The sequence below is a fragment of the Conger conger genome, chromosome 4 (assembly GCF_963514075.1).
Source record: "Conger conger chromosome 4, fConCon1.1, whole genome shotgun sequence".
NCBI lineage: Eukaryota > Metazoa > Chordata > Actinopteri > Anguilliformes > Congridae > Conger > Conger conger.
This window is the reverse complement of record NC_083763.1, coordinates 44,404,839-44,419,149: the sequence shown is the minus strand read 5'-3', so window position 1 is coordinate 44,419,149 and position 14,311 is coordinate 44,404,839. Positions and strand designations below refer to the sequence as shown.

Sequence of the window (14,311 nt, the reverse complement as noted above, 5' to 3'; positions counted from 1 at the left end):
TGAATTTCCATAGGTTTCTCCTGTTTCTTGCACTTAAGAGTAATATGAATGAAGTTTACAAATGAAGTTTATAAACTTCATTTAAAACTTGCAATTTAGCCACTGGTTGGACTGGGCCTTGAATCACCGTTTCATTATTATGATGATTATTAATTTAGCCATGCAGCAAGTTTTTGGCTGTGACAATAGCCGGCTAGCGAACTCAAGTTGGGAAATAAATAATAGGCATACACATGGTATTGGCCGAATATGTTGCAATTCCTGTAAAATTAATGTATTGCCTTGTTTACCTCTGAGGTCACTGCAGTGCTGCTTGGAGAACCCTACACCCCCCCCCCAAAAAAAAAAAAAAAAACATATCTCAGGTTGCTGCGTTCTGTCTAGCTGCCCCTCCCCAAATTCCAAGTGAAAATGATGCCCTTGCATGCGAGTATATATTTTTTGAAGGGCTCTGACACGTTCATTATCTCTCTATTCCTCTCACAGGAATGTTTCCACTCTGAGGAGCACATGCGGTCCTGAGTGAGTTTTTAGAAGACTAAGAAGACTGTACCGGTGAACAGATGATGTTCACAGACAAAAGCTCTAGCACCTCTGTGCCTAAGAAGATGCCCAAGAAGAAGAAGACCCGGCCGCAGGGTCTGCCCTCCCCGGCCCTGTGCTGTGCCTGTGGCCTCTGCATCATGCTAGCAGGCATCAACATCACCCTGGTGGGAGCCTTTGCCTTTGGCACCTTCCTGCCCAGGAGAAACCCGCCCATCATCATCGGGCCAGTCCTTCTCCTCGTGGCCTTCGCCTTTTTTGGGGCCTGCTGCGTATGCAGCCGCCGCCCCCCCGCCCAGGGCTCACGCAAGGCTAAAGGGGGAGGCAACCTGGGCCTGGTTCGGACTGGAGGCACGGCCTTCGAGATAGAGACCAGCGAGCACACCCTGCAGGACACCACCGCCGTGCAGCTGAGTCCCACCAACTCACCCAGCTCCTCGCGCAGGTCCAGCCCCTCCTACGAGGCCAACGCCACGGGCCGCACGTGCAAGCTGTTCACCTTGGAGGCCAACGGGCCAGCGTCCGCCTGCTACTCTGCCTCTTTGGCCGGTGAGGCCGTCCAGCTCAACCTGCCCCGTGACCCTGCAGCAACCTAATATGGGAATTAGGCACAACGTTCTTTTGTCCGGTTCATTTGTTGAACCTCAGGGTGCTGCTCTGTCATAGGAGGGTCACAGGGGAAGATGACCTCCAGTATCTTCAGAACGAGCCTGACAGTGCTAATGAGTGGTGCTCTCACTGAGATCGTAGCCTTTCTAGCAGAATTTAGGTGTCGTACTGAGCACTGTGAAAGAAGAAACTGGAAACAAGTACTGCTAACGCGATTGTCTATCTTCTGAATTATTATTTGAAGAGGTTGTGGGAAGTTTGTGGTTGTAAGAAAGAGCTGATTGGATCTGGTGTACCAATCCGGTGTACATTAAGGAGGACTTCTCTGCACAATCTGGTGGGTTTGGTATTAAGAATCATCCTGGTAAACATTGCTTTCCCTTGTGAGGGGCTCTGTCATGCTGTCTCTGTGTTTTACTTCCGGAATGAACAAGACATTGTTATGCATACGGGAATATGAGAACTAAATATATATGTGTGTGGTCAGACTGTAAGATAAGAAATGCTTTTGAAAACTGTGAAATATAACTTCATGGCAATATTTTTGTGAATTTATTTGAAATGCTATTAATTTAGCAAATAATGCTTACCTTGTGGAATTTTCATAGAATTACTTCAGCATGAAAGAACGATCCAGCGGTAATATTTCTTAGATCTATATTTCCTGTCAACAATAATAAAGTCCCTTTGACTGAGCACAGAAGAACAAGCATTAGCCTTCCAGCCATACTGTACACTACTCCACAATCAATCTAAAGCAAGAACCGATAAAAATAACAATAGAAAACTTTTAGATATAAGTGCAGTACAGTACAGTGCAGTCCGTAAGGATATGGATAGCCTCTGTAGATCTGTTTGTGAAGTCTGCGGAGAGTATTCACTGACACATCCAACCCTGCCACCCGAAGAATGTTTCTGGTCTGTCGGACAGGAGTTTGGGAGTTTTTATTCATTATAGTGAGAATACTTCAGTCATCAACTGTAGAGGACTTCCGTGGCCTACCAGCACCATTGTAATTTCTGAACTTCTTAATGATGTTTCAAACTGTTTATTTTGGTGAGCCTATTGTTTGGACTATGCACTGGTCGTGTTGTCCAATGGAATATTCGGTTTTTGGAATGCAAGATATTATAAAATCTGCAGAAAAAACAGTCCAGAATGCTAATACTTTTGTGATTTTTGTCATCACATTTGAAAGGGAATTTGTCCAGTGTCGTGGCTGTGGCTCCATTGTGTTACTGAGGGTACCAGGTACAGCCACAATAATCTGTATCCACCCAAAAACAGAAAGTCTTTCAGTGAGAAAAGATTCCAGTTTCACTGTGTTTGAGCTTCTGTAACTTTGTTTTAAATAATGTTCAGATTAACTGTCTCTGAAAAGAGAGGCCAGGACCATGCTTGTAGTCAAAAGGGTTCAAGAATAGCAACCATTTTATTTTGGGTATGACATTTTCAAGCTTGTGTTAAGAAAAGGGGTGATACCTAAGGGGTTAAGCTTTTTAATTCTATTTTAGCCTACCATTGACAGCTTGTTGTGGAGGGGGAAATTCTGAATGCACGTTTTACAGAGGACAACCTTACCACAGTAACACTAGCCTTATCTCTTCATTAGTTTTAATTGGATTGGCTCCAATACAAAGATGACACACAGAAAACAATTCAAATGCATTATCTTAAAAAGCTACTGAGAGTGTGACATCTAGTTTTCTACTTCTTTTTGATACTGTCAATGGCTGTGTAAATATTATGATCTATACATAATACAAATTTCAGACACTGAAATGATTGGCTCAAAGAAACAGGAGTAATTATTTTGCTATGGTCCATGTTTGGGTCATTGTTGTCATTTGCTTAAAAAAGACCTTGTTATATCTGCATTTATAGAAAGCAGGACATTTCTTTTCTCTGTGTGAAAAGCACAGGATTCTGTTAAATGCAACCTCTGGGCCTATGTCTCTGACTGTTTTCTTATTTCTTAGCCTCATAACAGCTTCATTGACTGTTACTGGCATAATTGGAAGGACAGTTTTATTGTTATAATTGAGAATTATAACAATAAAACTGTCCTTCCAATAGTACATCAAATGGGAGATATACAGTGCAGTCTGTAAGTATTTGGACAGTGGTACTACTTCTGTTCCTTTTGCTCTGTACTCCAGCACCTTGGATTTGAAACAATTAATGTGAGGTTAAAATGCAGATTTTCACCTGTAATTTAAAGGTATTTACATCCATATCAGGTGATCCATGTGGGAATTACCCCCCTTGTTATGCATAGTTCCCCATTTTAAGGGAACAAAAGTAATTGGCTTCTCAGCTGTTTCTGATAAGTCAGGTGTATTCAATCACTTCCTTAGTGCAGGTGCAAGAATTCAAATATGAAATAAAAGTGTCAGAGACATAGGCAAAACAATAGGCTGACCTAAATCAACTGTTTGGAACCTCATTAAAAAGAAACAGAGCACTGGTGAGCTCAGTAAGTAATTTCAAAAGGGCCGGTAGCCCAAGGAAGTCCTCTACAGTTGATGACTGAAGAATTCTCACCATAATGAAGAAAAACCCGCAAACCCTTTTCCGACAGATCAGAAATACTTTACAAAAGGCAGGCGTGGATGTGCCAGTAACTACTCACAGCAGAATACTTCACACACAGATCACAGTGCAAGATGCAAACCAGTAGATAGCTACAGAAACAGGACAGCCAGGTTACAGTTTACTAAGTAGTACCTAAAAGAGCCTGCAGAGTTCTGGAAAACGTTCTTTTGGACAGATGAGTTATCAGAGTGATGGAAAAAAGTACCCCCCTCATCTGTGAAACATGCTGGTGGGGGTGCTATAGTTTGGGCATGGATGGCTGCCACATGTGCTGGGTCACTTGCCTTCATTGATAACGTAACTGCAGATTATGAATTCAGTGAACAGAATGAATGTGTACAGAAGCATATTATCTGCTCAAGTTCAATGAAGTGCCTCCAAACTCATTAGACAGCGCTTCATCCCACAGCAAAGTAATGATCCTGAACATATACCACTGATCTTTTTTTTTCTTAATGATGTTCCAAACAGCTTGTTTCAGTAAGCCTATTGTTTGGTCTATGACTCTGTCTCATTTTTTCCTCTTTATTTCTCAGTCTCATAATGGCTTCTTTGACTTTCATTGGCACAACTCGGCTCCTCGTGTTTACGAATGCCAAGAACAGACTCCAAAGGCAATCAAAAGCCTAGAATCAAGACTGAAGGCTTTCGGAAGCGATTGAATGCACCTGATTAATCAGAAACATCTTAGCAATCCAATTACCATTAGTCCCCTAAAATAGGGGGTATACATATAAAAAGAGTGTAATTCATTCACAGATCATTCAATTTGGATGTAAATACCCTTTCACTATGGTAAAAGGTTGGCATTTATATAGCGCCTTTATCCAAAGCGCTGTACAATTGATGCTTCTCATTCACCCATTCATACTCACACTCACAGTGATTGGCTGCCATGCAGGGCACCAACTAACTCGTCAGAAGCATTTGGGGTTAAACGTCTTGCTCAGGGACTCTTCGACACACCCAGGGCGGGATAGAACCGGCAACCTTCCGACTGCCAGACGACTGCTCTTACCGCCTGAGCCAATGTTGCCCCTATATGTTGCCACTATAACCTCACAGTGATTTTTTCATTTCAAATCCAATGTGCTGTTGCTTCCATCCAAAGTGACTTACAGATGATTAGACTAAGCAGGGAACAATCCCCCCTGAAGCAATGTGGGGTTAAGGGCCTTGCTCAGGAGCCAAACAGCTGCATGGATCTTGTCTTGGTTACACCAGAGCTTGAACCACCAACCTTCGGGGTTTCATTCATGCACCATAGCCACTAGTCCACATGCTGCCCTCACATACTTACAGACTGCACTGTACATCTTTGGCATTTGTGTCTAGTGTGCATCTAAAGTCAGACAAATAGTACAGCAATATGGTTTGCGTTGACTTGGCTGACACTGGACAGAGCTGCCACTTCTTATCACTCTCCACTCCTGACCAGAAACCATGCTGCAAGACTGCACAGGATTGTGGCCATAGGCTGTGCTATTATTTCTGTGCCTGTGGGATTCCCTGTCTGGCACTGTGAGGACTTGCAGCAACGCACTATGAGCGTTGTTCCTCAGCTGCATAGTCTACTCAGGAGCCCCCTATTTATTTATTTGTTTATTTATTCATTCATTCATTCCTTTATTTTGCTGCAGTGTGGCATGAAAGAACTGTTAAAAATACAATTGTGCTCTCAACTTGTCAAAAGATATGCCTTCCCATGTTGTAACAAAAACAAACTAAAGACAATGTTTTCAGTTTGTTCTGCACATAGGTTTTTGAAGTTGCCTGGTCTCTCAAACCATGCCCTAATTAAAGCTACAAACATGGTTGAAAAGTGTATGTAAATGCAATATAGGATAAGTCTCTTTTTTTTTTTTTTTTTAGGTTTTGTGTACTGCTTTGTGCTGCCCCTTATTTGACAGGAATTTAATCCTGAGCCATTTTTGACAGGTATTGCCTTATGGACCTTTAAGTGGGCTACTCACAACTGTGCATTCCTGAAGTGGGCAACAAAGCACTTTATGTTGTATGATGTGTCGTATGATGTTCTTTGTATATTGGATGCTACAATTCTCGTGAAGCGAAGTTTAAATAAGTATTTCCCAATTTGAGATAGGATTGGTATGGCGTGTATGCTTGAAATAGTCTCACTTTGCCATGTGGCTAAGCACTACTGAATTAGGGGAATATTATGCTCGATTAATGGACATTAAATGTTCTAATATAACAAAACATTAAATATGTAGTTAGCCATTGAAGCAGTTTACCATTTCTGCGTAACATTTCAGCTTTTAATAGCATTAGAATCATGTTAGCTTTTGAAGAACGGTTCTGTAAAAATAATTTACATTGAATAAAAACAGTAACAAATACATCCATGTTCATAATGTATTTATAATCATAAGAAATGTATGTCTGTCTGGAGAGTAACAAATAGTCGGTGTACTTTAATGCGAGGCTATGCAAAGAGAGGGAAACAATGACTCACAGGCACATCATGAGTAAGTAGACTTGCTGTTTGGACAGGACAAGTGTTTAACTGCAGTGAGCTCCCATTGGTCTTTTAAAAGCAAAAAGTAGTATACCATGCCATCTATACTATGTAAGAGTCTCCCGGGTACTGACTTTCATATAAATGGCTGAACTCAGCTGTGCATGTTCTGAAAGGGTCAGACTCAGGCTGAAGTGAAAACAAAATGGATGCACCACTGCCTTTACCCACGACAATGCATATTAGGGCTTAATGACATCTCCACACTCCACTTAACACATGCTTATAAAGAGACATACACATGCACACATGCACACACATTTACACACAGGGATGATCAGCCACAGTCAAGCATGAATGCAGTGACCCAGAATAGACGTTTTGATAAACTATGATTCTGAAAAGTGTGTGTGTAGAATATCAATTCCCCTGAGGACACGCATAGAAAAACAAAAACTGCACTGTGATGACTACTCTCAGAATGTAAAATTGTGTTTTTGGTCAGTAATAATAACAAGCCTGGCTTTGTTTGTTGTGCATAATCCCTTGATTCAAGAAGATTATCCAGATAACCCACTGATTTTCAATGCAGTGAAGCATGGCACTGTACAGAACTTCACCCTAACTAGCCATGCTAGCCAGGACTGACAATCCTATGAAGTCATGTGTAACTGGTCATAGCTTTACACAGGGAATGAAGGTTTCTTCTGGAGGAAATTACCCACCATAGGACAATAGTGATGCGTCTGGTTAGTTGAGGACCTGTGGTCTACCTGCACCAGCTGCATGTAGTGGACAATTCTCTGCTACAGTTGCTGAGCAGCTGAGCTGATGGATTGTAGAGTGAAAAGAATGAAAGAGAAGTGACATTGTGAGCTGTATACCAAGGTACATACTTCAGGACCTGGAGTATCCTAAGATCTGGATGTCCATACATCAATTATTATTGGAGGCACTGCTGAAAAAAACCAACATATTTAAAGGTGCCAGTGTGGTGCAAATATCATGCTGTGAGATCAATATTCCCAAGTGTATATTTCCATCTGTATGAACATTCAATATTTCCACTCAGTTCTCATACAGTTTCAATAGTAAGATTTAATGGAAGAGAACAGGAGGGGGGAGTAGGCAGAATTAAATGGCAAAATAAGCTCTGTTCATTTGCACAGGCCTCTGTTTGATGTGTTTTCTAACCACAATTTCCTAAAAAATGGTCCAACATGGAGAAAAGAACTGAGCAGAAAGTCAGAAAGATCCTTACCTGTGGCCAGAGCTGTGCATGTGACCTAACAGATGCTGGCAAACAGTGCACTGTTTGCTCATAATTACACCTTTACTGTCTGCAAGCTGAGCTAAAATGTCAGTGGCATTACACATAGCGCAAATGCTGCAGCTTCAGGGGCTGTGTGAGGAAAAGGGAGCATTTTCTGTCAAAAGAAATTTGAAATGCCCAGGCTGCCAAAAATGGCCGATCACTCATTTACAATCATTTGAAGGTCTTTGCAACCCAGCAAAAGGACTTTATTCAACAAGCATTGTATGAAATTCCCTATTCAAAATAGTCAAATAGCCTTATCAATCTGACGCCTGAAGCCAGAAGGCACATGTGATTAAGTTCATGTTTAATTATGTGATTCATTATTCACTGGTTGTGTATAGATAAAGAGTCTCAATTATCTATTAGAGGTTAATATTTATATTGTATATAATCTCATCAATCTGAGGCAGCAGTATGTAGGCTGCCTTTCACAAAGGCCTTGGACTAATGGGAGACATCAGCTTCATTTTACATGATTTCTGAATGCTTAATTGCATGTGTATTGTGCATGAAAAAAATTATTAGCAATCACTATTGCAGTTCAGTAGAACTCCTCAATATTAAAAGGTAGCACAGTGCATCATTTCCAGCAAGGCAGCCTAGTATTTACAACATTGTCCAACTAGTTTAGGACAGAACAGTTTGCATTCTATACTATAAACTGAAAAATGCACTGTATTTAATCAGATTTTTAACAATTCTAACAAAATTTATACTGCCTTTTCTTCCAGGTGGTATAGTTGGTCAGAGCGCTTAAAAGGAAGGACAGATGCAGAGACACAGACAGATCTGTAATTCCATTGTATGGTTCAGGTGCACCAGAAATGATAAATCACATTGTGAAATCTCCAATGTTAAACCGCTCTGATAGGGTACATCCCACCCCTAATGAACACTGATCATTAAATGTACAATATGTGTTTCTATATCAATGAAGGCACCATTACATAGTAGAGTTGTTACATTAACTGTTACACCAGTAAAAAACACATGGAATTAGCCCTAGTTTCTCACAGATTAAATTCTGAAGCATCTGCAGAGACATTAACTAAGAGCCCAGTGTGACACTTACGTCACACTCACTTGAAATGCTTGTCATCATGCTCACTTGCCACGCACTCAGGAATTTCCTTTGCTGTATTAATCTACAGCCTTAACAGATCCCATTTATCTCAATTTGGTGGTCACTTTTTTATTACTTAAAAACAGTGATCCACACAATTTGGCCAAAAACTGTATGCAGTACATGGATGGTGACAAATTTCCATCAATAAGGTAAGAATCATGGTTTGAACCAACTCGTCATAGTCATAAGCTATCTGGGTAATCATATTTTGGCTGCGTACTGGGTGGTTGAAATGCAGTGTGATGTATGCGTTACATTGGGCCTTCTGGTGTAGTGCATACAGGTAAGCAACATAGCTAGCTCAATATATATATACTGTACTAGCTCAATTATATACTGTACTATCATGGCCATGAACAAACTGCAGATGTTAATGAAATATTCTTTAGTCTCATACGTATAATTGAGTTTGTCCAATAAATATTGTGGGCAATTAGTTTTTATTGTTTTTTGTTATTGCTCTATTAGCATAGACAGAAATATGCATATTCCTATTAGGTCGTATGAATTACCTGACACATTTGGCCGTAAAATGTTGGTAATGCAAATGTACTTCTTATAATGATTAATATATTATTAATATTTTTACATTGTATTTTACATTACAAGCATGAAAATGTTACTCTTATCAAATTATTTTAGCTGAAATGGTTTTAATGTTTTCTCAACTGTGCTAAGATTTAACTATTAACTTCAAAAATGCATCATTGTGACATATATCATATTGAGTGACTTCATGACATTCTGACTTTGTGATGCATACTGTATTTGCACATCTTTAGGGGGTCAATGTGTTCTTAGGGGCCCATTTGGTTTGTTATGCGGTCCACTTCATTTTCCTGCAAGGCAAACTGGATGTGAGCTTTCTTCATTGAATGGTACCCCCAGACTGATCCAGAGGCAATTGTGCTTTGGCCTGTGTGCTGCCATCTGCAGTTGGCACTGGCACAGTCAATGCCAAATCAAGGAGCCAGACCAGGCATTTAAACAGTACCTTAACAGGATGAGCCACTCTGACACCCATGAGTGTCAGGACTCGGGACAGAAGAACTATGAGCAGACTCACTGATAAGAAATAGAGCAGGCTTTATTAATAAACAGGGGACAGATACAAAACGTAATCCAGGGACAGGCAATGGTCAATATCCAGGCAGACAGGTACATGCAGGGCAGGCAGAGCGCAATCATAACACAGTAACCAAGGAGACAGACCAACAAGCAAAAGTACAAAACCAGATCCAAAAAAACAGAAAAATAAAAAAAAACCAGACAGAATAATCAGGGACGAAGGCGCCGTGAATAGGCGGCTAGAACCGGGGTAGAGAACACAAGGGCAGAACTCAGAAACAGAGAGAGACAAACTAGCCACGAGAACAGAAAAAGGCTTAAATACAACACTAACAAACAGACAATGAGAAACAGGTGAGGGACGTGATAGAAAGACAGGAAGGAAGTACATATATGGAGTGGGAGGCAAATGGGGCACAGGTGAATGAAGTGAAAGAACTAACAGTGAGAACTACGGTGAGCACAGAGGGTAATAAGGAACTTAGACAAAAGAAAAACACAGAATCTGACACATGAGTACATGTTTTATTTCAATGCTCAAATGAATATATGCATTATTACATTTTTGCAGAAACATGGACATGTGTAATCCATATTTTTATAATACTACACACAAGCAGTGGAAAAGTAAATATATACAGAAATGCAAGGGCAAAGACAAATCAACTGTGGAATAAAACATGGAACTAAGGTGCACTGATTCTATGATTATAGCGCCTGTCACTGACAGAAAGCAGAAGGCAATCACTAGAAAATATTTGTGTTGATACAAAGCACAATACTATTTTACTTCCCTGCTTCTTCCTGCTGAGATGCTGAATGGGGAACCCAAGCAGGGTCCGTCTGCATTGACCTGGGATGCTCACATGAGAATGGCTGCACGAAAGAAAGCAGTACCCTCATTGATTTTGATGAACTGCCTCTGAGTGGACCACAAGTACTGCATTGCTGGCTGACTGCTCTGAAAAGGTAGTCCACCTGTGGGACTGGGGCGATGGGTCTGAAGTGACCATTTCATTACCTCAAATTATGTGGAGGAGAGGGCAGGGGCTTTGAACTCGGACAATTGTTTTTTGGGACCACAAACTGACTGAAGCCAGATGCTGTGCAGATGTAGTGTAGGAGATGCCAACAGGCCAGCCCGTGAACCAACCGCTGTAATCATCCACCATAGAGAGGTTCTTGAGCAGTTCCTTTTAGCTTCCACACTTTGCTCTTCCATCAGAGTCAATCCTGGTCACCTCTGTCCACAATAACATTTTCCAGAACTCTGCAGGCTCTTTTAGGTACTTCATAGCCAGTGGCGTACAGAGTAAGAACATTACATTAACAGCCTACAAAATCAGATCAATCTCCATGAAATTATGTGTTGGTTACACCAACTTTTACAATAACGCAGGAAACTACTTAGCATGAATACAATGAGCTAGGCTTTAATGAAAATGAATAATTGTATTCTTAGTGCTTCTGATATAAGAAAGACAATGAAAGATAAGAATGCAATACCGCCAACTAGTGGTGCGGCCAAACAATTTATTTTGGTCAACATATTGTTTGGCGCATGTCTCTGACTGACTGTCCCCATATGTATAAAAAGGCATGTAATTCCTACACAGCTCACCCAATATGGCAGTAAATGCCCTCAAATTAAAGGCACACGTTAAAATGATACTCAATGTTTCATTTCAAGTACAGAGCCAAAAGCACTGTACCACTGTACAAATATTTACTGACTGCTCTGTAGATGCACTGTACCAGACACATTCTGTTTACATATAGATTCAGAGTTCAGTTTAACAAAGGAAAATGTGTCTTCATGTTAAGCTGTGTGTTAGTGAGAAGTAAACTTGGACCATCACCGTGCAGAGATAATGTGTACTTCTTTTTTCTGTATTTGCTGTATTTGAGAGGTGGCTGTGAATAACTGTGTGCCCCTGGTGATTGCTGTGGATGAATTACATTACATTATTGGCATTTGGCAGACGCTCTTATCCAGAGCAACATACAGTTGATTAGATGAAGCAGGAGACAATCCTCCCCTGGAGCAATGCAGGGTTAAGGGCCTTGCTCAAGGGCCCAACGGCTGTGCGGATCTTATTGTGGCTACACCGGGATTAGAACCACCAACCTTGTGTGTCCCAGTCATTTACCTTAACCACTACGCTACAGGCCACCCTGAGAAGAGTTCTGTTAATCAGTGGAGACCTCACACTCTGGCCAAGCCTAATTACACAAACACTACCAGAATTAATGTTACTAGGCAACCACTGGCTGTGGTAGCAGAAAACAAAAAAGAATTTAGACAAAGGTGCAACTACTTTTTTAGCCACACAAAATATGTGTAAAGTGGCCTAGGGGATAGACTCTATGTTAATCCCATTGCAGTGTTTCTGGGGCGTCTGCTTTGTCACATCCTTACACTGGGGTTAAGCTGAGCTTGAAAGGTTCTGCTTACGGGAAGTAAAAGAGAACGGAATAGCGTGTTATTATGCTCAGTAAGGAAATGTTTCCACAGTTGGTACTTTGTCAAAACATAGTCAACACATAGACATGCAATAAATACAGGACTCATACACCTGAAGATTTTTGAATATGTTTTAATTTGATTTTTATTTCTTGGTGATGATTACATCAGAAGTGTCTTCCATACATTTTTACATGTCACTGACTTTTAAATATGTGAACTTGAAATAGCATAGGCTGCTATTTCTCTCATCTTATGTATAATTATTCTTATGGTTCACACGTGTAGTCTTGTTGGGTGTTCGCATGTGGTTTTGGAACACATGTGGTTTTTGAACAAATTTTTTTTCATAGGGGCTGTTAAAAAATGTTGTTTCCTTATGAGGCATTAAAAACATATGAAGTGGCGTATCCAATGAAAGCAACATACAGTACATGTGTATGATAACTACTACTAAAATGTAGCCTAAAGCTTGACAAGGCCATTAATAACAGAAAGCAATAATATCAGTCACTGGATGAAAATGATTAATTAACATTTCTTAGGGAACATACGTTAATTGACTCTTGCAGATTTTAGTCATGGAGGATGTCTCCATCTAGTGGTCACTATGTAACACTCCGAATAATGTGTTGGGTTCATATACAGTGTCTCCTCAAGTGGTTTATTTGACGTCAATTCAAGTTTTTGATATGAAATCTTCACTCTTGTATAAACTTAAACTATATTATGATATTATAAAATATATTTAAAAATTACAAAATACATATGTGATATTAGTTTGGGTGCATTTCAACAGAGCTAACCACAAACAAGCTAAAACACACTGAAGAAAAAACTAAATGTATTGGACATATTAGGGAAATAACTGCATTGGATTGGTGCTCGAAATGGAGACAAACAAGATATGTATTGCTGTAAAAGCATGTTCATTCTGTAGCTGCATGTTCCATATACTGGAACTGGAAAGAGGAGAAAAATTACTGTGTGCTAAACAAGAAGAACTCCTGGAATACAAATGGATGGAAAATGAAGTCTCTCTTGTTTTGGAATTACTAAATAACATGCAGAACTCCCGTAACACAAAAGGCCTCTGCTCTGCCAGGCAAGGATTCAGTGACAACCAAAACCATTAACTGAGCAAAATAAGGAAGACAGTGAATAGAATAGATTAAATAAATATAATTGAAAGTAGATAACATCTCAGAGACCACAGCTATTTAAACATTCCGCTTTTCATATTTGATGATTACTAAATTAATTTAGTCATAACTCTCTGACAGTGGTGAGAACCTTTTGGTCCTGGATTACCACAGTCTTGACATTTTTCTGTGAAGTTGGAGTGTCTTTTCCTATTGGATTTCACACACGCACACACAAACACACGCACACACACACAAATTTCCAATGATCAAATTCCTCCTGCTTCCCTGAAGTCCTCCCAGTGCAATTTTATTTTCAGCCACTAGAGGACGATGAAGCTATTTATGAAGTGTAGACATACCCCATTCAAAAGTATTGCATAGGAATCTACTGCTAGAGTCAAGGTACTCAAAATGAATCTTCATGGATTAAGGCAGTCAAAAAACAGACCCAAAGTCCAACCAAAGTAAAACCGATCACTGTGACATACCTGTACTATTTTACATGTGTTGTAGAAATGTTCTTCAAATTTGAATAGTAGATGTGTTGAATACAAATAACTTGTTTGCCGTTTATTATATATTATCTGTCATCACCCAATCACTCACTTTCACTCTTTCTCTCTCTACACACACACACACACACAAACACAGGGTGTGACTATCCTCAAAATGGCCTCAAAACTGTGTCAGTGGCCTGGAAATGTGTGCCTCTTTGCGCACATGCTATATGAATGCGTTTCACCTTGGGCCATAAGTGCTTGTAACTTTTGTTCAGAGAAAATGTACCTGAGCAAGACTCCCTGCGTGCTGCAAAACAGCCGCCCCAAGGGACTGAAGCACTCCTGTCTCCACAATGCACCAGGATAGAACAATAGCAAGGTTAATGCTGTGTCTTTGACGCTCTGTGGATTCAAATTGTGGTGCAGATGAAAATGCTAAAAACAGAAATGAATTATTTCCTTA

The 14,311-nt window shown here is 40.2% G+C and overlaps 1 protein-coding gene across 1 annotated transcript; it reads left to right on the top strand.

The window, feature by feature from the left end:
* The first annotated feature begins 563 nt into the window (after positions 1-563).
* On the top strand, positions 564-1,139 carry LOC133125871 (transmembrane protein 275-like). The gene has a single exon (XM_061237567.1). The coding sequence runs from the start codon at positions 564-566 to the stop codon at positions 1,137-1,139; it is 576 nt and encodes a 191-aa protein (XP_061093551.1).
* The last annotated feature ends 13,172 nt before the right edge of the window (positions 1,140-14,311 follow it).

Coding starts and splice junctions, on each gene's coding strand:
- LOC133125871 (XM_061237567.1), top strand. CDS start 564: ATGATGTTCACAGACAAAAGCTCTAGCACCTCTGTGCCTAAGAAGATG.